The 23,019-nt window shown below is 43.0% G+C and overlaps 1 protein-coding gene across 9 annotated transcripts in view; it reads left to right on the top strand.

Annotated features, from left to right (window-relative positions):
- The window catches only part of LOC130161342 (microtubule-associated protein 4), a 115,195-nt gene that overhangs the window by 77,908 nt on the left and 14,268 nt on the right, over positions 1 to 23,019 (top strand). For 7 of the 9 annotated variants that reach the window (XM_056364575.1, XM_056364579.1, XM_056364576.1 and 4 more), the window contains 4 exons: positions 16,264 to 17,384; positions 19,206 to 19,457; positions 21,154 to 21,334; positions 21,580 to 21,642. In XM_056364575.1, coding sequence (XP_056220550.1) covers positions 16,264 to 17,384; positions 19,206 to 19,457; positions 21,154 to 21,334; positions 21,580 to 21,642 — 1,617 coding nt within the window. Of the gene's footprint in view, positions 1 to 6,399; positions 8,150 to 16,263; positions 17,385 to 19,205; positions 19,458 to 21,153; positions 21,335 to 21,579; positions 21,643 to 23,019 lie in introns of those variants that run through there. The other 2 variants (XM_056364581.1, XM_056364580.1) reach the window with 2 other exon arrangements.

Here is a 23,019-nt window from a genome sequence, read left to right as displayed (position 1 = left end):
TGAAATTAAGGGCTTATAGGGAACCAATCTTAATGGGGATGGTGTTATTATTTTATAGCCATTTCATTATGCAATCTACATTTACTTCATAATGATAAGTTAAAACAAAAAGTTGCCACTTTAAACCCTGGTTTGGCCATGCAGTGGTCGACATAGTCTCGAACAGATGTGATGTTTACTGTTAACTCTGAAGCTGAGGATCTGGATTGACATTTTGTACAGGTATCCATGGTACCCAGAGGATGGATCCTACTGACTGTGATCCCCTGATTTTGCTCTAGTGCCACCAGCAGGAATGAGTTTTCAATTATCCTGTTGAGTAGCTGAACTTCTACATGATGGATTAGCATGAAATCTTCTACTGATGTTCATCACCTTAGTTTATGACTAAATACCTGCAAATCTAATCACAGAGCTTGGAGCATGGCTACAGACTCTTTGTTTCGTATAATGACAAAAAACAAGGTTGACCCAAGTAACAGTATAAATTCGCCCACTCTAAACATTTCACACTGGGATTTATTTATAAGATTGAAGATTTCGACAATCTTAATACTTTCTGAAACTCACAGCTGTTTCCTGTCACTTCTACTCTGAATCAATGAAGCCATTTAAAGGTAACACGTAGCCCTTTGACGGTCACAGCTTCTGTCTAGTCTGTATGCCCTCGTAGTGGCCTGCACGGGTTATTAGGCACAGTACTTCTGTCAACCAGTGGGATTATATAACACTTTGTATTGTGTGTGTGTGTGTGTGTGTGTGTGTGTGTGTGTGTGTGTGTGTTTGTGTCTTTGCCAGCCAAACAGTCAGACGGGGTGAGGTCATCTATTTGGTAGACTGTGTGTGTGTGTGTGTGTGTGTGTGTGTGTGTGTGTGTGTGTGTGTGTGTGTGTGTGTGTGTGTGTGTTGCCCCGTCCCCATGGGACTCTGGTGTCAGTTTTGTACTTCAAGAGGCAATCAGACTGGGAGAGAAGTTGGGATGAACTATGACAGATGTGACACATAGACGCAGCGACAGTGAGCCAGCCTCAAGCATGTCTACCCACCTGTCAGCACGTCTTCCTGTCTGTCTGTCTGTGTGTCTGTCTCCCTACCTGTGCAGGTGTGATGTGAAAACAGTGACAGATTGTGTCTGTGATGGGGGAGTCTTGGTTTTGTGACCAGACAGACAGACAGTTTGAGCAATGGAGCAGATTGTAGCTGATGTGAATGTACAGTGATTGAGATGCTTGGCACTTTTGGTGGAGACATCCTTTCCAACTGTGGTGACACACTGCCTTTTAATGGTGTCCAAACCTGTAGGCGTCATCAGGAGCTGTTTGAGATTTGAGACTGTTGGAGGGACTAAAGGAAGGAAGAAGGCAAACTCAATTCTCCTTTGAGCCCATTGACCACATTATGTGTCATGGGTAGACAGCAATGCAGGGAAATAGGCTGCAGTTGTTGGGCTATAACCATAATATTTGCATGTTTCCCACTGGGAGGGTATTTATCTGTTTTTGTTATTGTAGAAATAACCCTGGCTCCAAACTCTTCAGCTAAGCCCAACTGCTTCTGTCCTCACCTACAACTAGCAAATAATGTAGAACTGCAAGCAATGGCGGCCACCATTGGTGTCCTCTTAGTTTAGTGGCTTTGGTATAAAAGTGTGTTAGACTTAGAATTTACACTTTTAGATTTTTATGGATTTATTTTAAAATGTCAGTGACGTTGGCCGACCAAAAACATCACTTTGTGGTAACGTATCCACTAAATACTTTTGCAGAGTTTGGAGGATGACCTGGTCAAACAGCCATAACTTTGTAAAAACACGAAATTAGCCCTGAACAAGCCCTGAAAGTGCACTCTGCTGCCTGATTGTTACTGACACACCCCTGCTGTGCATCTCCTCACACTTCCTTGAAGTCAAGCTCATGGTGGGTCACCAAAATACCAAACCTGCGTGCACCGTGATGAAAATGCCACTTCCCTGAAGCAAAGGCCCACCATTCACTATGTGCTGTCAAAACAAGAACACCAGAGCTCTTATTGCAATATGTGATGTTCTGCATTTGTGAAGAAGGTAAATCAGATGGAAAATGTTCGGAGCTTCAGAATAAAAAACAACAGTTCAGACTTTTAAAAAGACAGTCGTAAGGAAAATGCTACTCAGTATCAGTGTATAATGCTATTACAATTGAATTGTAATGTGTGAATGGCAGTAATCCTCACTTTCAGGAACCACAAGCATGTTTTTTTTAAATTCCTATAGTTGTGTTTTTGTATTGGAAACATATTTATGTTATCTAAGTCTATTTTTAACAAATTAAATATTGAAAAGGGACCAGTTGTTGTCTGCAGTTACTCTGTAACATAATGATAATGACCAGTCTGATTAGCTAAGTAAAACTGCACAGTTTTGCCTAGTTGGCCTCTTATCACCCTCTGATACTGAGTTAACGTAGCGTCCAGTTTGCCCTGAAGAAGTAGAACATTCTGTGACTTCTTTGGTGGAAAAGTCCAATAAAGAAAAAAAAGAGCTTTTGCTGCATTTCCATATAAAAGTTAATGACTGTTTCACACATTGAGCTAAGTTAGAGGCCTGTGACAACGGCAGAAACATAAAAAAATGTTTTTTCAAACCATGGTGTGGAAATGCTTTGTTATGCATTAAATCTTATCTTTTTTACGTCTGGTTCACTTTAATGTTATTGCTATAGATATACGAGTGCAAGCAGCAGTTATCAGCTGCAAGACTAGTGCTATAATTCTGTAAAATATGTTGTATTTTCAGTTTAGTCTAAGAGCTTGGAGCCAGAGGTTCTATCTTCCTCCTCCCTTTTTTGTGTGTGGTATTAAAATGTTAAATTTTTCTTTCCCGTCCTCCTTTTTCTGAAGCCAGTCTGGCATGACTCTTTTTTTCCAGTGGGAAAACATGGAGTGAAAACAAAGCTCATGTTCATTTAGTGCTTTATGAATCGATGCTTCTTTTGGGGATTAAGGAAACATCTGCAGTCGTGTTATGTTTAGTAAACCTTTAGGGCTCCTTCATTTCAATAATTTTCTCTCTTTGTGTAAGAGCCTCTTTAAGTTAAACCGCCAGAGTGCCGTTCAGTGAACTGTGCCACAGCTCTGCCAAACCCACAAGTGAGGTAGAAAAAGAACTTTTAGAGTTTCTTGATCCAGACAGAAGCATTGTACCCCTTAGGCCTATGTGTTGTCTAGTCTTGCCCTGTGCTGTGCTGTAATGCTGGCAGGAGGTGACGTGTCCACATATAGAATATCCACTTCCATCCTCCACCTACTTTCTTCTTCTACAAATTGTCCTTGCTTCTATCTCCTTCCCCATCTGGTCGATAATTCTACCTCTTTTCGTCCCAGTGCTGCTTTGCTGTTATTCCTACTTTCACACCTCCTACGTCCATTCATCGCTCTATCTGCCCTCATCTGTCTGGATGCTCTTCACCCTCAGTCCCGCCATCCCTCGCTCTGTCCCTGTTTGCCCGTCTGCCTGTTATAAATCATTGTTTTCTGTCGTAGTTCAGCGCTCAGTCCAAAGCGACAGCCACGGGAACGCCTGTAACCGCTGGCTGTTTTGACTGGCACTGTACACACATACACACACACACACACACACAAACATACACACACACACACACACACACACACATACTGACCATTGCCTTAAAATGCAGGCTGGGCAGCCTCAGATGATCCATCAATATGTAACAAGTATATTGACATGTATTTTATGCAACCATAATGAAATATTGACACCATCTGATCACTATAGACCTGTATTTTATAAGTGTATTTCTGGCTTAACAAAATAAAAGCCAGGAAAGCTGCACAAAAAGCTGTGAAATTACCTGTAGGATAATGGCATAATTCATCATTATTCACTTTTCCACAGCCTAGATTCTATCAGTACAACAACAGACAGTCATATCATACCGACCACTTTATTACTCTGAGATTCTCTTTTTACCAGAAGCACTTTTTTCCTTCGCTAATTGTGAATATCGGTTCATTTCGATCGCTTCTACTTTGCTGTTTTTTCAATCAGTGTCAAGTTATTGTCAATGAAAACAATGAAGTTAAAAAGATGTAGAAAAAATAAGCTTTTAACAAGATTAACTATTAAATCAGTGCAGCATTCTCAGAAATTTTTTTTCTATAGTGTTTGTATGAATGAATGAATGCCAAATTAATGCCGTACTTGTAATGCAATGTTGTGGTATTGAGATGGATATTGTAATTGAATAACTGAGTATATTTGTATATCACCTGTATATTCACAGGTGTGTTCACACCCTCAGCTTTACCAGAGCTAAATCAGTGTGTATAAGCAGTGTGCATGTATTTTCCATATCACATATTTTTGTGCACATTCTTGGTAACCAAAACCTGCAAGGATTTTATAAATGTGCAAGTGCCTTATGATGAGCAGATTTTACTAAAATATGATAAAATATAAAAACTAGTAAGTACTTACTCCTAAAGAATATACTTGATATCTGTAATATAGGTCTGCTGTTGAGGTAAGTCTGAGGTTAATGTACAAGTACAACTTATATTGTTGTCTGAGCAACAATGAATTAATCAGTGCATCATTAGCCCTCACAATTTATCCAGTAAACGTTTGCCTGTGTCATTTCATTTTACCTGACACTGAGGTTTTGTTGCAAACAGGAAAACAGAATGAGCCAGAATGGAGCTGAAGTAGTTTCTGTGCAAGAAGTCAAGCTGAGCTCCTGTGAAACACTCACAGGCTCGACTCAGGCTGTTCAGCTGAGTTAGCCTGAGTAGTGTGTGTGTGACTGTATGTGTGCACGTACAGGCATATCCGTCTCTCATGAATGTGTCTTACATAGTACGTGGCAGAACGATTACTCAGATACATGCACTGTGCGTTTACGTACATACATATGTTAATGTATAAGACCATATGTGATTTTTATGTTTCTGAGTTTGATGATCTAAGTTTGTGTGTATATGACATCACAACCTCTTTATCACACATTACTCCGTCTTCTTCCTCTTTTTTATCTTCTTCTCACTTAGAGATGCTCTGATCATGTCACACATACACACACGCTCAAGTACACTCTCCTGGTTAGACTTAGCTCAATCCCATTTCACCCCTTGCCCCTTCCACTTAGCTCTACCCCTCTGTTTTGCACGTTCACGTTTAGGCGTAGGGTGTCCAGATTCTTGTTGAGATAGAGGGGCAGGGTGAAGTGTAAGGACTAAGTGGCCCTTCAAACGAAGATTTTTCAGGGGCACACTTCAAACGTTACGAGATATTTCCCTTAATGCCTTGCGAATAACCAGCAAGATGGCTGCAGAACCGACCCAAGCGACCAAAGAAACTCACAAATGTAACGTAATTTGTCATATTTTAATGCTGGACTCCCACCCCATTTGATGGCATATGGCGTCCTAGATTTAACTGGCGTCCAGCAGCGAGTTTGCTGAACTTTACCGCTCCCAGATCAATGCAGACTGTCAGGCTGCCTACAGAGCATCGCTAACAATAGCCTGGTAATATACCCGTGTTTTTTTTTTTCTCTTTTTCAATTGATCGATTGATGCATGAAATTAAAGTTGTGAAAGAATTATGTTTGTCCATGATTTTCACATTTTGATGGCATGTTGAATCTTGGGCAAAAACACGTCGTGTCTGCTTATGTAAAAGCCATCGGGGGACCACTGATGACGTATCGCATTCTTAAAGGCCTGTCCCATTTCATATGGGTAAAATTTCAACCACTACCCGATGTAACTCAGTTCCAAAGGGCAAGGGGAAAGATGTAGGGGGGGGGGAGGGGTAAAAATGAGAAATGGGCGTTGGTCCTCGTATTATTTTGCTCTCTCACACCCACCTGCACATGGTCGAGCAGAGTGTGTGTGCAGCCTCACAACAAGGGACATGTGTTGGAAAGGTTTCAGCGTAGAGTGGGACTGGTGTTAGGTGTGTGTGTGTGTGTGTGTGTGTGTGTGTGTGTGTGTGTGTGTGTGTCTGCGTGTACATGAAGGTATGTGATGTGTAGAGTATGGTCTGGAAAGGTCTTGAGTTCAAATCCACTCTCCCCCTGAAGCATCTGCCTCAGCCCTCACTCAATCCTCCCCAGGGGGAAGACAGAGCTGTGTGTGCGTGTGTGTGTGTGTGTGTGTGTGTGTGTGTGTGTGTGTGTGTGTGTGTGTTGGCCTTTTTTTTTTTTTTTTTTTTTTAAACCAAGAGACCGAACTAGAGAAAGAAAAGGGTTTAGGGCAGAAAAACGTGGAGTGAAAGAGAAAACTAGAGGGGAGGGGGCTTACTCACTCCACCACAGTGGGTGGGATCTGGGAACTGGCAGCAGCCAATTGGCAGCCACAACTGGGTCACATGACTGCTGTGATAATCAGTGAGAGAACCAGAGAGAGAGAGAAAGAGGGATGGAACAAGGGAGAGAGCTGCACATCCAGTTCACCCTCAGTGTGTGTTTGAGTTCAGAGCGGAGACGCAGCACAAGAGACTCCACGCACACACACACACACACACACAGAGCGCACCTGAGTGACTGAAAAAAAAAAGGATCAGCACAAAATAACAAAGAAAAGAGGGAGAGAAGTGGTGACGATTACCTGTACACCTGAGACTGAGACAAAGACTGAGCGTGAAACAAAGAAAAGGGGAGAAAGAGAATAGAAAGGGGAGACAGCATGTCTTCTCTTTCCGATCAGCAGCCCGGCTCTCCTTTCTCTGACTACAGTGAGCTGTGTAAGGTGCCGTCCCTGTCACCCACAGTGCCAGCTCAGAGCTGGGATTGGAAGCACCCCTCAGGCTTGGACATGGGCACCCCGAGGGGCCTGGTGGTAGGTGATGGACCTCTGGCACCAACTGGACTCACAGATGAAGACAAGCTGTGTTTCTTTGAGCATCCGGGCAGGGGCAGCATGCACGCAGAGCTGAAGGTGCCAGGGAGTGTTGGGGGCATCTCGGGGAGCACCTCGATGGGTAACGCCTCACTGGGCAGTGCAGGGGAGAGCCCAGACAGCCCTCTCTCCTCCTCTCCATCCCCCTCCCCAGCTTCCCCGGGCAGGCTACCTTCTGCCCTGGGATGTGGTGGCATCAGCAGGGTCTCCCTGCCACCGGTTCCTGGGTCTCCGGTCAGGCGTGTGGAGCTGTCGTCACCAACTAGTGCAATGGCTCCAAACTCTATGGGAGCCTCTCTGATGGAGGCATCTCCAGTAGATGGAGACTCTCCATCTGAACCATGGAACAGCTCCAGTTTTGCTGAATCCAGCCCAAAGGTTGCCATGCCCCAGGTCGCCCCTAACTACTGTGTTATAGGAGTTGTCAATGACAACCATCTGGAGAGGGGCGATGAGGTTGTGGCTGGAGCCGGGGCCGCCCTGGGGGCTCGGCAGTTATCCGGGGGCTCTTCGGGGGACAACAGTGAAGAGGAAGAGATAGAAGAAGAGGAGGAGCTGGAGCCCTGTTTCATGGGGCGTGCTCAGCAGCAGAGGAAGGCTATGCGGCGAGCGATGTCTGAATGTTCCCACCTGTCGGTCCCCACCAGTCTAGAGCTGCCTGATAAATACCCAGGTGGAGATGGGGCAGGGCTAGACGAGCTGGCTTCACCCATGGGTGGTCCACGTCGCTCACCACACTCCATGAAGCGCTCATTGACCGTGGCAGAAGACCAGCCCCCGACCCCGCCGCCCACCCTCTCTGCAGCGGGTGCCACACACATCGACCTGCGGCAATCCCCACCTGAACCCCGCCTCTGCCTCTCCCCGTTCCCACCACAGAGGGACGGCAACGCCGGCTTCCCCCTCACACCACTAGAGGCCTCGACGGAGGGCTTCAGGGTGGAGAAGGAGCCTGGTGGTATTGTGCTGCCAGTCCCCCTCAGCCCTAAGGGGTTCATCGGCATGGACACCAGCTCTGCTCTGACTGCGGGCGCCGACACTGAAGGGGAGACTGGCACCAAATGCGACGTGGTTAAAGATACTGAGTTTGACAGCAGTGAAGTGGATATTAAACTCGACACTGGTGCAGCTGCAGACTTTGGAGCTGGCAACACTTTGTCACTGGAAGGAGGCAGTGATGTTGACCTCGCAACTGGTGGCTATAGCAACCTTGGCTTGAACTCCAGCACTAACCCCTTCATCACAGTGGATGGTAGGTGGAGGGGATGTTTGCAGTCTCCTCTTTTCAATTCTTGTTCACCAATGGGGAAATTGAGTTTGTGAGTTAACATCTGTTCTGCCTGCATGATGCTAGCACCACATAGACATTAGACAGGCTGCTTTTGAGAGTATGCAACCGAGTGTTAAAGCGTGCAAGCAGGCAAAGGTTATGTCTTGATCAAGTGTAGTTGTCTTTCGGTCTGTTGATGAAGACGGCGATTCATTGTTTCAGGGCTTTATGTTTTGACTCCAGTCATTTTCTTACTGGATTTCTGGTCTAAGCTGGTTTGAGGGCAGAGCCAGACTGAAAGGAGGAGTGTCAGACGGCGCGAGAGACAGAGAGTGAAAGAGAGAGAATGAAAAGCTGTGAGAAGTCGACAATAACGGAGCTGCCCCCTCCGCAGGCTACTTTACATTCCACGTTGGTAGTATCTGTCTCATTGTGTCGGTCAAGTGCACAAGTGTAATTTTAGATACAGATCTGGAGTGTGTGTGTGTGTGTGTGTGTGTTGTGTGTGTGTGTATAGTTATTATTTATGAAAAAAAAGGTATAGCATCTTAGTCGTTGCATTTTGGGACACAGGTGGCTGTGGTCTGCGCGAGTGTGTCTGTTCACGTACATGAGGATACGTGATGCAGCACAATGAGCTCGCAGATGAGGTTGTTGTAGAAGCTGACATTCTGATGCAGGGTCAGGACAACACAGCTCATTATGGTGAAGGAGGCTCTGTCTTTGTCCGGCCTCATTTTCTCTCATTCTCCAGCCTTCCTTCAGTTTCTGTTTGTCTACACTGCCGTCTCTTTCTAGCTCTTTCTTCTGTCTTCCTGTTGCTCTGAATGCTCATTAGATTCTTGGTGAGGAAGGGCAGAGCCAAAATGGCTGAAAGCGGGTCATAGTCATGTCGAATGATGATCACCTCTGAGTCAAAATGGGGTCACTGACTAGGTAGTAAGGCCCAGTATTGTGGTGCTATCAGTAATGACTATATTTCTTTTACTTTGCCTCTGACGCCACACTTTTTCTCTCTTCACTTTGTCTCTTTGTCTCTTTTTTTTCCCTCTCTGCTCACACACTGTGGTTGTTTTCGTCGCTCGCCACAAAGCCAAGTGTGGCAGAGGCTGCCAGCCTGGCCACTGGTCTGTTAAAGGGGCAGTGATCTTTATTTTCTGCCCCCTGAAGTCTAAATAGGAGCACAGCAGAGTCACCCAGCCACGGGCTGTGTGCTGTGTTTATGCATCTGTTTGCTTTCTTGCCAAGGTCATGAAAGGATTTCTGTAGCTTCAGTTATAAAGCTCAAACATACATGACACATGACTGTTTCTTGGTTGCTTGAAATGCTTTGGAGACATTTTCCCTAAACAGTGATATATATGCATCTCTAATGTATGAACTGCAAATCTATAGCTTGGTCTTAGTTCCATCTCTATGTGGGAAACAATGACGAGCACATTTGAAACAGAGAAAAGATGAAAAGGGATTGGGAGGAGTAGAAAGAGAAAACAGGAAATAAAGAAAAAGGAATGGAGGGAGAGATGCAGATGAATGTATAATGATGCAAAACAGGAAGCAAAGGATTTGGCGAGCCATGCTTGGATAGAGGGGGAGGGCATGAAGAATAGAGGGAATGAACAACAGGAAAAAAGAAGAGAGAGGAGAAAGGAGGAGAAATCAGAGTGTTAGTCGAATGAAATACTGCACAAAGCAGAGTTTCCCGCCAGTTTGAAAAGAAGAGATTTGAATAAACCGAAAGAGGTCAGTGCATCAGCTTTAGACAGACACAAACACATCTGCTGTCGCGTCACATTATTTGTGTCCTGTAATATTCCAGCTGCTTTCGCTCAGAGAATCAAGCCGATAATCGTCACATGATGTTCCATCGGGCACAAGGAAGAAAACCTTCTCTACTCCGTTCACTCATAGTAATTGGCTTTTTGACTTGAGCATGTGTTTGCTTTTGCTAACGGTTGTCTCAGTGCTGAAACGCAGCGCTGTCTGCAGCTTTGTTGGCACGTTGTCTTGTCGTATTAAAGTGTGTATATTTGTGCAGTTGGGCACCTTTTAACTTTTTGTGCATTTTGCCTAAAGGACCACACCCGTTCCACTTATGTGTTTGTTGTATTTTGACTGCGTTATGATATCACACACATACTACTGGAAGTATAACTTACTTTTTCCAGTAACAGTGAATTTTACAATGTGTAAACTTTCATTAATACATTTAGAAATGAATGAAAAAAAAATATGCACCTTCTAAACTTAAGATGATTTTCTTGAGCGTCAAAAATGAACTTGACTGTCTTGCGTTGTCAAGGTTACACTGCCAACAGGAACTGCTAGTAGCTAAAGCAGAATTAATTTCCGAAATACAGGTTTGACCAATAGTTTAGTATTTATATGATGTAACATCCAACTAAAAAAACAGGGCTCACGTCAAGCCCACAGCTAATTCAAGGACTCAGTGGAAACATTACACTGTTATATTCACAAGGGCTTGGTTTCGTCAGTTGTCAATATTGGTGCTGATATCGATACCTTGACTTCAAAATAACAGTATATGACATGTTTGCTAAGACTTGCAGTGGCTATCCTATAAACCTGTAAATAAAAGGAGTTGAAACCAAGTAAAAACAGTGTTCAAAGCAACTGTTCTCCTTTAACAAAGTCATCACGGAGCTGCCAGAGAGGCTCTAATGTTACTGAGACAGCCAGACAGAAGGTCTCACACTCTAGATAGGACAATAAATCACAAAGTCCACTCTTCACAGCCACTTCAAAGTGTCCAGCGTGTTTGATACGCCACCGAGAGGCATTAATGAAGCGCAGCCTTCACTTTGTTGTCAAGACTGACGAGCTCTGCTTCGCCCCAGCTTCAAGTGCTGTGGAGCACAGAGTGACAGGGCTTTAATGAGACAGCGTCTGTAGGAGCTGATTTTCATAATCCACTCAAGGAGCCAAATGATGGCTTTAGAAATCAGCCTGGATAGTTTATTAATGACTGAATTCATCTTAAACTCTATGTAACTGCTTTGGATTCCTTATGGAAGATAAAGATAATGAACTTTTTCAACAACCTCACATGGTATACAGTAATAATGTCATGCAAAAAGACAATTATTCCTTCATAAATGTCAGTCATATCTTTTTAAAATGCGACAGCTTAAAGAGCTGTTGTAATGGGAGAGTAGAAGCAGAATATTTCACCATATTAATAAGACAAGAAAAAAAGAAACTGAATTGAGGCGGTGCTCTTCAGGAGAGTCTGGGTTTAACTGCCCTAAATGAGTTCTGAGTGTTATCATTATGTTAATGAAACCTTCAAATGAATTGCCTCAATGCACAGTGATTCTCATTGTTCTCTGCTGTCCTGAGCCAACCCCGCGTCGTCTTGAAGCCGCAGCTCTGCTACTGCGGCAGGTTGAAATCATTTGACTTTGTGATCCATTCAGAGGAATGATGCACTGCAAAAATACATTATACATTACATTATTAACTAGCTTCTGCAGTCACTGAGCATCACGCAAGAACATTTTCATATTTGGTATCCTGAAACTTTCCTATCTGTACTTTATTCTGTATAGTTGCAAAATGCTCATTTTAACTCGATGAATGCTGCTTTTCCATGAGCATCTTTGTTATGTGAGATTTGACCATTAGCACATTTGATCCACACAAAATGGCTAAAGTCGTACAGCAGGACTGGACCACTCGTGCACTTTGGTGCACTTAGGTTCAGGGTCAATAGTTCCTTTATAGTCTATTGCTGAATGAAATTCAGCCATCATTCATTTAATTATTCACACCTGTTCTTTTCTTACCCTGACATGATCACCTGTGTGGGTTCACCGCGGCGTGCAGAGCCTTTAATCACTTTCACGTGCCCCATGAGAGTGAAGCTCTTCGTGTGAGAGGTTCTTACATGAGTTTCTGAACAGTGTCATCACTGAAATGAAAAATACGAAGGTATTTGACATAAATCTTTCATTCATATTGTCAGGATGAATTCTTATGACTGACATCATGCCTGACCTCCGCCCTGCCAGCATGTTCTCATGAAATATTTGCTTCACTAATGCTGCTTAACACCCTTCCTCCACCCTTTGTCCATGATTGATGCGTCCAATCAGAAGCTCTGATCAATAATTCATGTCTTTCTCAAGGGAAGACAATGATTTTTTTTTTATTTCTCTTTTTTAGATGCTGGATCGTCCAACCAGAGTCTCATTTTGAGCTCATGTAACATTTCGCTCTGGTCACGTTGCTCTGGGGCTTTAATCTTCTCTGCTTCACCTTTGTTAATTTAATTTGTCTGGTCCGAGGACTGAGGAAATCGTCAGGTTAAAATGTATCTGGTAAGAATTGAAGCAGCAGGATTGGGTGAAAACATACAGATGGAGAGACAGACAGAGTCGCGAGAGACAGAGGAATATTGATGGGGTGAAAAGATGATAATAGAAGGATGTTGATGCGTGGACCAAAGGCTGGAAGAGAAAGGATGAGAGGAAGAGGAGGGCGAAAGATTGAGAGACAAGTACAGAGGAAGAGAAAAAGACTATTTTATCTGCATTGATGACATTTTTATTCCTGTTTTTATGCACTTTAAGGACAATTCTATCTGTGCTTTTATGCAATTTGTGCCTGATGATGTTTCTGTCTGCTGTGGCTGAATAGTTTCACTGAGGACAAACAGTGATGACCCACAGGGTTTATTAATAGCGCAATGAATACGATTTTTTTTTTTTTTTGAAAAAGTAGAGAATGGACAAAGGAGCAGTGCAAAAAGGATTAAAACCCTGTGGAAAAGAGCCACAGAGGAGTGAGTGTGCAGTGTGTTTGTTTAAATGAAGCCATTTACACCAGGCTTCTCCACAGCTGTGACTCATATCAGATTTCTGCCCTAATTAAAGGATCAGGTTGATCTCTGGAGTCTCTCATTGTTGACAGTGTAAAAAACGACGGCCTTGTTTGTTCCCATTCCTCTCTTCTTGTCACATCGTTGTCATGTGTTATTTAGGTTAGCACCTTTTCTTTCCCTCATACTGTCTATAGTCACCTTGTAGAGGAAGTCCTGGCCTGATGTCTGTCGCTGTTCCAGGTCGTGGGTCGCTGTATGTTTTGTAAGCTAATGTCACCGCGTTCTTGTCAAAGCCTTACACCCCACTTCCCTTTCTCCCCGTGTTGTCCTCCTTCTGTCTCTTTCAGTCCTTTTGCTTTTTTTTTCTTTTAGTCTTTCTGTCTCCCTTTCTGTCCACCCACTCGCCTCTTAATCCCCTAAGTAATATTTCCCACAGCGACTCTCACGTACTTGGATCAAAGGCTGCCCTTCTCTTTGTCTTTTCTTCTGATTTTCCTAATTCTTGGTCAAGAGTTGATGTGCCAAGGAAGGAAAGCCAATGGGCAAATTGTTCACCGGCCTCATACGTAATAGGGCAACAGACAATGTCTGCATTTAAGTAATAATTCCAGTTTTATTTTCATAATTTTGGTATTTATTCCTTTTGCTAATGAAACACTGCAACATGATTGATAGCAGTTTATAGACCTCACAGTTCTGCAAATGCATTTAGATAATCTGGAGAAACTGTTGTAGCACGGTGACTGTTACCGAATCTACACAGCTACTTTGTTGTGCACAGTGTTATCAAAAGATTTAGTGTGATTTACACTTTCTGAGGATATCATTATCTCCAGTGTCCGTCACAAGTAAACATCCACAAATCAACTGAGAAATCATCAACACTCCTTCTAACTGCCGATTCTTAAATGTTCTTCAGTATCACAGTAATCCAGCAGCAGTGATCTGTACAGCCCTGCGTACACTGTGAACAGGACCTGCAAATAGCTAACAACTCACTGAATCCATGGCAACATTATACTTCCTGTTTACATCCCCCAAAGCACAATAAATCTGGGTCGAGAACTCAGAGTATGATTATCCATCAGATAGAAGTAAGTAAGGCAAAGAATAATGGGAGAGATAAAAGCATGTCCTTGTTCATGGAGCAAATCTTTATTCTTCACATCACAGGGGTCTGTGTGATGGACAGACAATGGAGACACACTGTAGCTTCTATCCTCAAGCACCTGGAGAGCAGGTTCAGTGTATCTTTGGTCGACAGAACTGAATCCATTATTGGATATTCATTTTAAACATGTGGACATCAGAGGATCCAGCCTCTAATGTGGACCACAGCATGAGTCAGCAGCTCGCCCCGTCGTTAGGTTATCATCACCTGAGGTCAGACGATGCACATAGATTCCTTCAGTCAGTCGACAAGAGAGAAGAATCTTCTTTTGTTCTTGTTTATGTCGCAGGATATTTTAGTTTAAGTGAATGAACATCATCCAGATTCCCAGTTCTTGGTCTGCAGACCAGTTGTGAAATATTCCAAATTTACTAAGTCAGTCTCATGTATTAAGTTTCCTCATTATTCCATTGATTGCAGTTTGGATCTAAAAAACCATCAGACTATAATTCTGCTGTAGGAATATCTCAGCGAGTGTGTAAGTGTTGATACTGCCGAAACGAAAATGTTCCTTACACTGATTTAAGACGTCAGGAGCAGTTTGTCTTAACAGACATTTCAGAAAGAGATTTGGTCTGTCTCCTATTTCTCTTCTGTTTTCTATCTTTCTGTCCACACTGTTTACATCCTCCCTTGTTATGGTAGCCCGAGCTGTTTACCAGGAAGAGATCTGTTTTCATCATAAACAATTTCTGCCTTATCAGATGATATAGGACTGCAGAGATTGGTCAGGACAGATGAGGAGAGGATGACATGACAGGCTGGAACTTTTCAACTGCATTGGTCTGTTACTTTTAAAAAACCAACGGTGAAGAACAAATGTGAAAATATCAAAAGGAAAGTGCCTCAGAATAGAAACACAACATAAGTTGAAGTAACAGCTCTGGCTCCTGGAGGCTGTGATGATGGAGTGATAGGAAGCGGAGAGGATACAGGACAGATGTAGAACAACACGAGTAGATTTGTACAGAGGGATGATCTGTCAAATGCATGAAGGAGGAGATTAAGACTGTGAGGGAGAGAACAGATACCTTTTCTATCTCACACTGTTTCCTCCTGCATTTGTCTGGATGATGGAGATCGTGCCCAATGAGAGCAGATTTATATCTCCTGCTTACCTTATTTTGCATTTCTTCAGTTTTGAGATAAATATGAATTTACACTTCCTCTCTTCGCCTCACACAACCAGAGTCGATACACACCGTCAGCAGCTTTGCACATAAGCAAACATATGACATATCACACAATAAATACTAGTCATGGCATTGTGAGGTGTCACTGCTCTTTGGCCGGATGTGATGTGTCAGATATGAGCTTACCTGCCCCTTAGATCATAAGTTTGTTATTTCATACTGAATCTGATGCAACAATATTTTTGCTCTTAATTTCTCCCCTTTGTTTTCAGGCTACAATGCACCACAATTACAACTAGTAAAGCAACTGAAATCTGTGGCTGTATTTAGTATTTAGTCTCATCTGTGTAGAAAAGTGTCATCGTGGAACTACGGTGGCTGGAAGAGGTCAAACAGCCTCTCTTGTCCTCCAGTGTGAACAGAATAGTGAATCTCACATGCAGCAGTTTTTACAGTTTTGTTGAAGCTGCACAGTGATGCTGAAAAAGCAAAGAGCTGGTGCGGGGGCCTTTTATGTGCCTGCGCCCAGGGGCACAGCACATCTCTCATAACTCATCCATAGACTGAATATAGTTCCAGTTATGGCTGTAGAAAACTTCACTTTGAATTTCTTTAGTAACGGCAGAAAAAACATTGATGTGGTGTGAATTAATATTCTTCTTTGAGTGTTTTTCTTACATGTTTGCAGAATAATTAAAATAAGTTCATGATGGTTATTGGTTCATCTGAGATATGTGTGAGAGTTTTGGATTGGACACCGATGAGTTCCTGTGTTTCGGGTGAACTGAGCTGGAGGTTGCTGTTGTGGCTACCTGCCTCTGGTAACTGTGTGTGTTGTTATTGGATAAGATGCCTATTATCTATGATCTATGATATAATGACAGCTGCTACTGTTATAAAAGTCTGTGATTTCTTATTGAAACCTTTATTTTTGTTTGTTTTTTTCCAGTAAAGTCAGACAAGATGGAGAAGGCAGACAAGAAGGAGGAAAAGGTGGAGGATAATGTCAAGAAGGTGGACCCCTTCAGCCCTGTGGACAAAGCTGAGCAGAAGAGCGTCAAGGTTGAATTCGTAATCCCGGAGACTCCTGCTAAGGTGGAGAAAGAGACAGAGAAGGAAAAGCAGAAAGACACAGAGAAAGAGAAGGAGAAAGAAGTGGAGAAGGTAAAAGAGGAAAAAGAAAAAGAAAAGGAGAAGGAGAAAGCAGCAGAAAAAGGGAAAGAGAAAGAGGGGAAAGAGGCTGAAAAAGTTAAAGAGGAGAAAGTGACAGAAAAAGTGAAGGAGGCAGACAAACCGGCAGAAAAGGTGGAGGAGATAAAGAAGGAGGCAGAAAAGGTGGAGGAGATAAAGAAAGAGGCAGAAAAGGTGGAGGAGATAAAGAAGGAGGCAGAAAAGGGGAAAGAAAAATGGATGGAGAAAGAAGAGTCAATGCAGCAGAAGGGAGAAAAAGAGGATAAAATGAACAAGGCAGAAGAATCACCAGAGAAACTGGACAAGACAGACAAAGTGGAGAAGACAGAGAAAGTAGAGAACAAAGCTGAGAAAGCAGAGAACGTGGAAAAGATGGACAAAAATGAAAAGTCCAAGGTGGAAGAAAAACCAGAGAACAAAAACACTGAGACACCAGAGAAACCAGAGATGAAGGACAGCAAAGAGCAGCACATTGAGAAAGTGGAGAAGACCCCAGAGCAACAGCCAACACCCATCAACCTCGATACCAATCATGACAAGCTGGAGAAGAAGGCCGACACCGAGACGAAGGTGACGGCAGAGGTGGAAGAACCCAAGAAAGAAAAGGCCGATGCAGATACAGCCAAGAAGACCGAGAAAGAGGCCGAGATGGAGAAACCGTCCGAGAAGCCCGCCGAAAAACCCACGCAGAAGAACGAGAAGGAGGAGAAGCAGGAGAAAATGCCGGCTGAGAAAAAGACTGCTGAGAAAAAGGATGACAAGAAGGACAAGGCAGCGAAGCCAGAGGGAGGAGAGAAGGCCAAAAAAGCAAAACCTGCGGCGAATGGAAGCAGCGCAACTCCCAGCAAGGACCTGGCAGCTGCAGACAAGAAGGCCAAGGTAGGATTTATCACAAGGTACAAGGATTGTGATGTTTCTACAACCCAGATCACTGTGTTATGTTGTCAGACATTACAGCACAGACTCGTTTCCAGCATGAAAATCAAGGTAAGTTATAGGCTTTCTTTATTGAAGGTGATGAGTCAGAATGAGTTTTAATTTTATTTTAAGACAGAAGGTCCGGACCAGAGTGGGATGAAGTTCTAACATCTCACTCAACTCTCGCTCCAGTATACCAAACTTTTTTGAGTAAATGGTTTGTTCATCAGGGTGGAAATTGTTTCCAGTTTTGTTAATATACAGCAGCGGTTCTCAAACTCTCCCCTCTTCTGAAGCTGACAACCCCCACCACCACTCACCCACCCACAATTTTTATCAGTCATTTTCCCCTGGTTGTCGACACATCCCCCTGCAGAGGCTCTGTGACCCCCCGGGGGGGGGGGGGGGGGGCCCCCAGTTTGAGAACCACTGATATATAGTTAGATCCATCAATTCATCAATTGACTTTACAAGAGAAGTGTAAATCACAGTAATGGACAAGTTATGTGAAAGTTTTCAGTCATTTTCATTTCACTCATCGACAAAACAATGACATTGATTTGCTAATTACTCGACAGCATTCATTTTTACATTAGTCATCATAATACATTCGTAACAATACATCGAAGGAGCTCCAGCGACTCCACACACGAACACACACACACACACACACACACACACGTCAAGACTACCGTATTTAACACATGTAGAAATGGAAAGCTGTCGTGGTGGTTTGACAACAGCCTGTAACGTGGAGGCATTTACTGATCATAACCAGCGAGTTCAACTCCAGCGACTGCACCATGAGTCCTGAGCCCACAGTGAAGCTCGACTCTGAACTTCAGCAGCTCAGTCCTGGTGAGAGACAAAATGAATATCAACCCTCCTTCTGACTCTTGGTCGATCCCCCACAATGTTGATGTAATGTAATGTGATTACTAAATTTTATATTTTATATCCCTTACACTACTCATTACTAAAAAACATTAAATACAGCATTTATTCCAAACACTGATGATTTCCCATGAATGCAACATTACAACCATCTATTCAAAATATTTTACAAAGTAAGATATGTAGTCTTTAATCATAAATAGATAAAAACAGCAACAACATTTACCCTCCTTCAAAACACACTATACAAATCCTTTCCATCTCATAACAGCTACACTGTCGACCTCAACACATCTAACCCGTCGTCCAGCACTAAGCACACTCCCTATAGGAATACACCAATATATAAACACATATTGCTTGTTTGTGTTACATTCACCTGTCTGTCAGTTTTTACATCCTAGTTAGATTATATCTCCTTTGAACTGTATTTATTTTTGTTGGAATGACAAAAATAACTTGTGGTCATTTACATTTCTCTTGTAAAGCTGACGGAAGCTGAAAACATTTGGGGAATAAAGTGTGGTATACTTGACAAGAGTTGCATCACATGTTTAATTTGAAGTAACAGGAAGTGATTCCTCATGCATGCTGCTGATGCTTCTGCCACTGCTTTGTTTATATCTAGTGTGTATGTTCAGTGCAAAACACCTTGACCAGAGCTATTTACAGTCATACTGTTGAATTCACAACAGATATGATTCTAATTATTATTTTTAGCACATCATTTTTTTATCATATTATTTACGATTAAGTTCCTGCTTGTGCTGCTTAACCCTGCTGCCGTTATCATCCATTGTCCTTATTTTTTCTTTTCTCCATTTCCTTTGCTTTCCCTCCTTATTTTTGCCCTCCATGCATCCTGTACGTTCTGATCCTGCATCACAGCCTGCTGCCGGGGCGACCAAACCGAGCACCGCTGCCAAAATGCGGCCAAGCTCTGCGGCCGCTAGCGGTGGTCTGCCCGCAGCCCATACTAAGCGCCCCACACCCTCCACTGCCACCTCCACCTCAGACAAAAAAACAACCACAGCAAAGGCACCATCCACAACCACTGTGGGCCCAAAGCGGCCCTCCACCACTTCTACCAGCCGCCCCTCGTCATCAGCCACAACCACTGCACGAGATGTCAAACCCAAGGTAAGTGTCAGCTGTCAAAGGCTGCTGAATGCTCAGTTACACGGAACGACGCACCTGGATGCACAAAGGATTTAACAGACACTCCAGCGTCTTAGATGCTGAAAGGTCCATACGAGTCTCCTGGAAGTGTCTCAAACAGAAGCAAACTGTAGCAGGACATTTAGGAGATGGGTTTAGATAAAACTCCTCGTGTATATGGGTCTGAGTTAAGTTTGAAGGTATTCAAAATCTAAAATGTCAAGCTCATCTGTTTTCCCCTTGGTCAAAGAATTTGGCCATCTGGTCTCTGTGCCTGTTAGCATGCACAGGGTCACAGTGGTGTATTATAACACTCTGATGAGTACAGTTTCAGGGTCGGCTAGGGTACAAGCTGCATATGAAGGAAGGCTACAAGCTGGGGATGTAAGAAAACAAAAGCTGTTGTCCCCAGTGAGGGAGTCAGTGCAGTGTATTTAATGAAGACGGAGCCCACAGGAGCTGCTGTCGCTGTCACATAAAAATTTGGCTCGACTCAGGAAGAAAGAAATGGTCCCACTCACTAATCAAGTATCCTGTTCCTACTAGCTTTTATTAATAGTTAATAAATCATGTACAAATGCTTTATAGAGCAGCTATAAGCTAATACTGAAGCTATGAATTAATTAATTAACTAACATTATTTTGGTTGCTATTCTAATGTTAATAAAGCGTTCCTAAATTTAACTTCGCAGGTTTATGCTGGAGGGGGATAAAGGGATTTTTACAGCCCAACCCAACCTGGAAATACAGTAGTATTTGATCAAAATAATGTCATTACAATGTCCATTTAGTCCCTGTTCTGGAGCTTTCAGTGCTGTCACACGATCTTCTTTGGCTTTGCTCTATCAACTACTGTTTTCAAGGTCAAGATTGAACTTTCAGTCTAAACTTTTAAGCCTACGTGGGTTAGAAGTCCCTAAAGTTCCTGGTCAAAAGCTCTTACAGCCTATAAAAAGCCTTCATAAAGAGCATCTTACTAGAAAGTGGTTAAAGAAACGTTATAAGGCACATTTTTTGTTAATTTTCCCTGCAGTTCTATTCCTGCTGGAGGCTTTTTTATGTTGCACCCCTCCAGTCCAGACTAGCTAGTAGCAGTAATGATGTGTGGGCCAACTTTTCCTATTAATGTACAACCTTTCCAGCTGAGATCAGTGTCAGTTATTATGATCTATTAATTCAGTGATTGGCCTGTGCCATGTCTTTCCGTCTTCTCTCCCCCTCTTTCGGACGCCTCCTTAACTGCAGCTAGTCTGACTCCGCAGCCGATCAAAAGAGCAGCCACTGTTTAGCCTCTAGGTGTCGTGGGCTGCAGCGTGACTCAGTCCGGCTGGGCCAGCTTGTTGCAGGATGGCTCAGCTGGGTTGTGGGGCGAAATATGCTGCTGAATGAAATGAGGAATCCTCGAGGAGCGCCGTGGACTTTAGTCCGCATGCTTCGTGGATAGGGGCAAATTCTTTGACCTGAATTTTTCAGTGAAAGCATTGAACATTTGTCTGAACTGAAGAAAGCACATACGTATGGACATATGGAAATTATATTATGACCCACTATAGTGCTGCAGGCATTTGTTTTGTTGACAAAGTGCACTGTTTTCCATTTATTTGTAGCTTTTACTCTTGCTAACATTACCATGAATTCCTCCTGTCTCCCTTGTTTTTCTGCATCTTCCTCTTCTTAGTCAACTCAAGAGAAGCGTCCCTCTCTGCCAAAGGCCAGCACTGCCACCTCAAATCAAACAGGCTCCACTGCTGCCACCAAAAATGGAACTGCTCCCACAGCAGCCAGTAAAACCACTACATCAGTGCGCACGACACCGTCTACTCGCACCACTGCCACCACTGCAGCCAAAAAGCCTCTGGGTACGGCAGACATACTCACACACCCACACATACCTGCTCACACATGTTCTTGATGATGTATGAAGATTTTCCACGACAATAATCAGTGTTTTTTATGTAGAATCTGAATGCAGTGCATTCAGTTTATTTACCGGTGAATTACACTAGTAGTGTTGCAGATGTTTGAGTATTTCCAGTATTTTTCTGAGCTTCATTCGCACATTCTGTCCTTTGCAACAACTGTAAACTCACCATTTGTGTTTCAGCCTCAAAGACAGACAGCAAGCCAGGAGAGGAGAAGAAGCCCAGCGCTCTGAAGACCTTTGCAGGTAAATACAGTACTGCCTTCACCCAGAGGAAACACTCTGCTGTTCCCCACACACACACAAACCTACAGGACAGTATACAAAACAAAGCCAGATGAAAATTACTGGGGACAGTTTACACTATACGTATATCATGTGATACATATATCAATATATATATGGTGAGGGGGAAAAGTCAAAGGTTAGGTGAGCATCTCCATGGAAACCTAGTGTTAATGTTAAGTGATAAGAAGAAAGGAAAAAAAAACAATTTAAAATGAATAAGTGATTAGATAACAACTGATAACACAATGATCTGTCTTTCAATTTTATTATTTATTATTATTTCTAATGGATTTGCCATGTAAGTACAACATACATTGTAACATGAAAAATAATAATATAAAATAGTTAAAAAGAGTTGGTTCACATAAAATCGTTTTATGCATTAATATCACACTATGTAAGGCAGTTTAATAAAAATAAAACCTGTGAATACAGGGCTAGGCAGTAAAGTTGGCAATAATAATAAGGATATTCGCAGGTACTGGACAATAAGTACAATCTATGCTGTTAAATAATGTAAAATCAAATCTGGTGTAATGTGCTCATTGCATTACATTGGTCAAAAGTGCCAAATGTGTAAAATGTGCAGCTTGAGTTCATCTTTAATCACAATTTGCTTCAAGATTTGAATTTTGGACAAACTTACTAATGACTTAAAGTGGATTAATATAATTATCACCCAGCTGTGTGGATACAGTGAGGTAGGAAGTTTTTACAGCAGACATTGTTTCATTATCTCCAGCTACTGTCTGACCCCCGGACTGTGCTGCTCTCCCTCCTCTGTGCTGCTGCTCTCTCTCCATACATCTTCGTCTTCTTCCTTCCTCACTTTCTTCTTCAGTAATCCTTTCTCAGTTTCTTCCTCCCTTCTTTCTCTGCTCCTGTCGACAGATTAGTTTACATCTTGGCATCAGGAGAGCTGTCAGCAGGAGTGTGACACTGCAAACACACACACTGTCCAACCATGACAATGCTGGTCAGGCTCAGATACAGAGCGAGGCTTTATTGCTGAAAGGCCCCAGAGAGTTAAAAACCTTCACCGCAGCAGTCGGTGGATTACCGTCCCCTTGCTGTTGACAGGAGTTTGCAGCTCCTGCTGATACAGCCTCGGGTTGTATAATCTGCCAGGGTTCGTATGGCAAGTCAAATTACGCTTTAGAAACATGGAGGCTAGCGGGAGGATTGCTTCAATTAAACATGTCTTAACAGGAGCTGAGGATATACCAAAGGCTCTGAGGGAGGATTGACAGCGGGACACGTGGTCCAGCGTGCTTCAGCACTCTAAAGAAAGAGCTGATATCGTAAAATGTATGTGAAAGGACAGATTTTTATTGG

The sequence above is a fragment of the Seriola aureovittata genome, chromosome 20 (assembly GCF_021018895.1).
Source record: "Seriola aureovittata isolate HTS-2021-v1 ecotype China chromosome 20, ASM2101889v1, whole genome shotgun sequence".
Classification (NCBI taxonomy): Eukaryota; Metazoa; Chordata; class Actinopteri; order Carangiformes; family Carangidae; genus Seriola; species Seriola aureovittata.
Note: the sequence above shows the minus strand (reverse complement) of the source record. Positions and strands in the feature narration are given on the sequence as shown.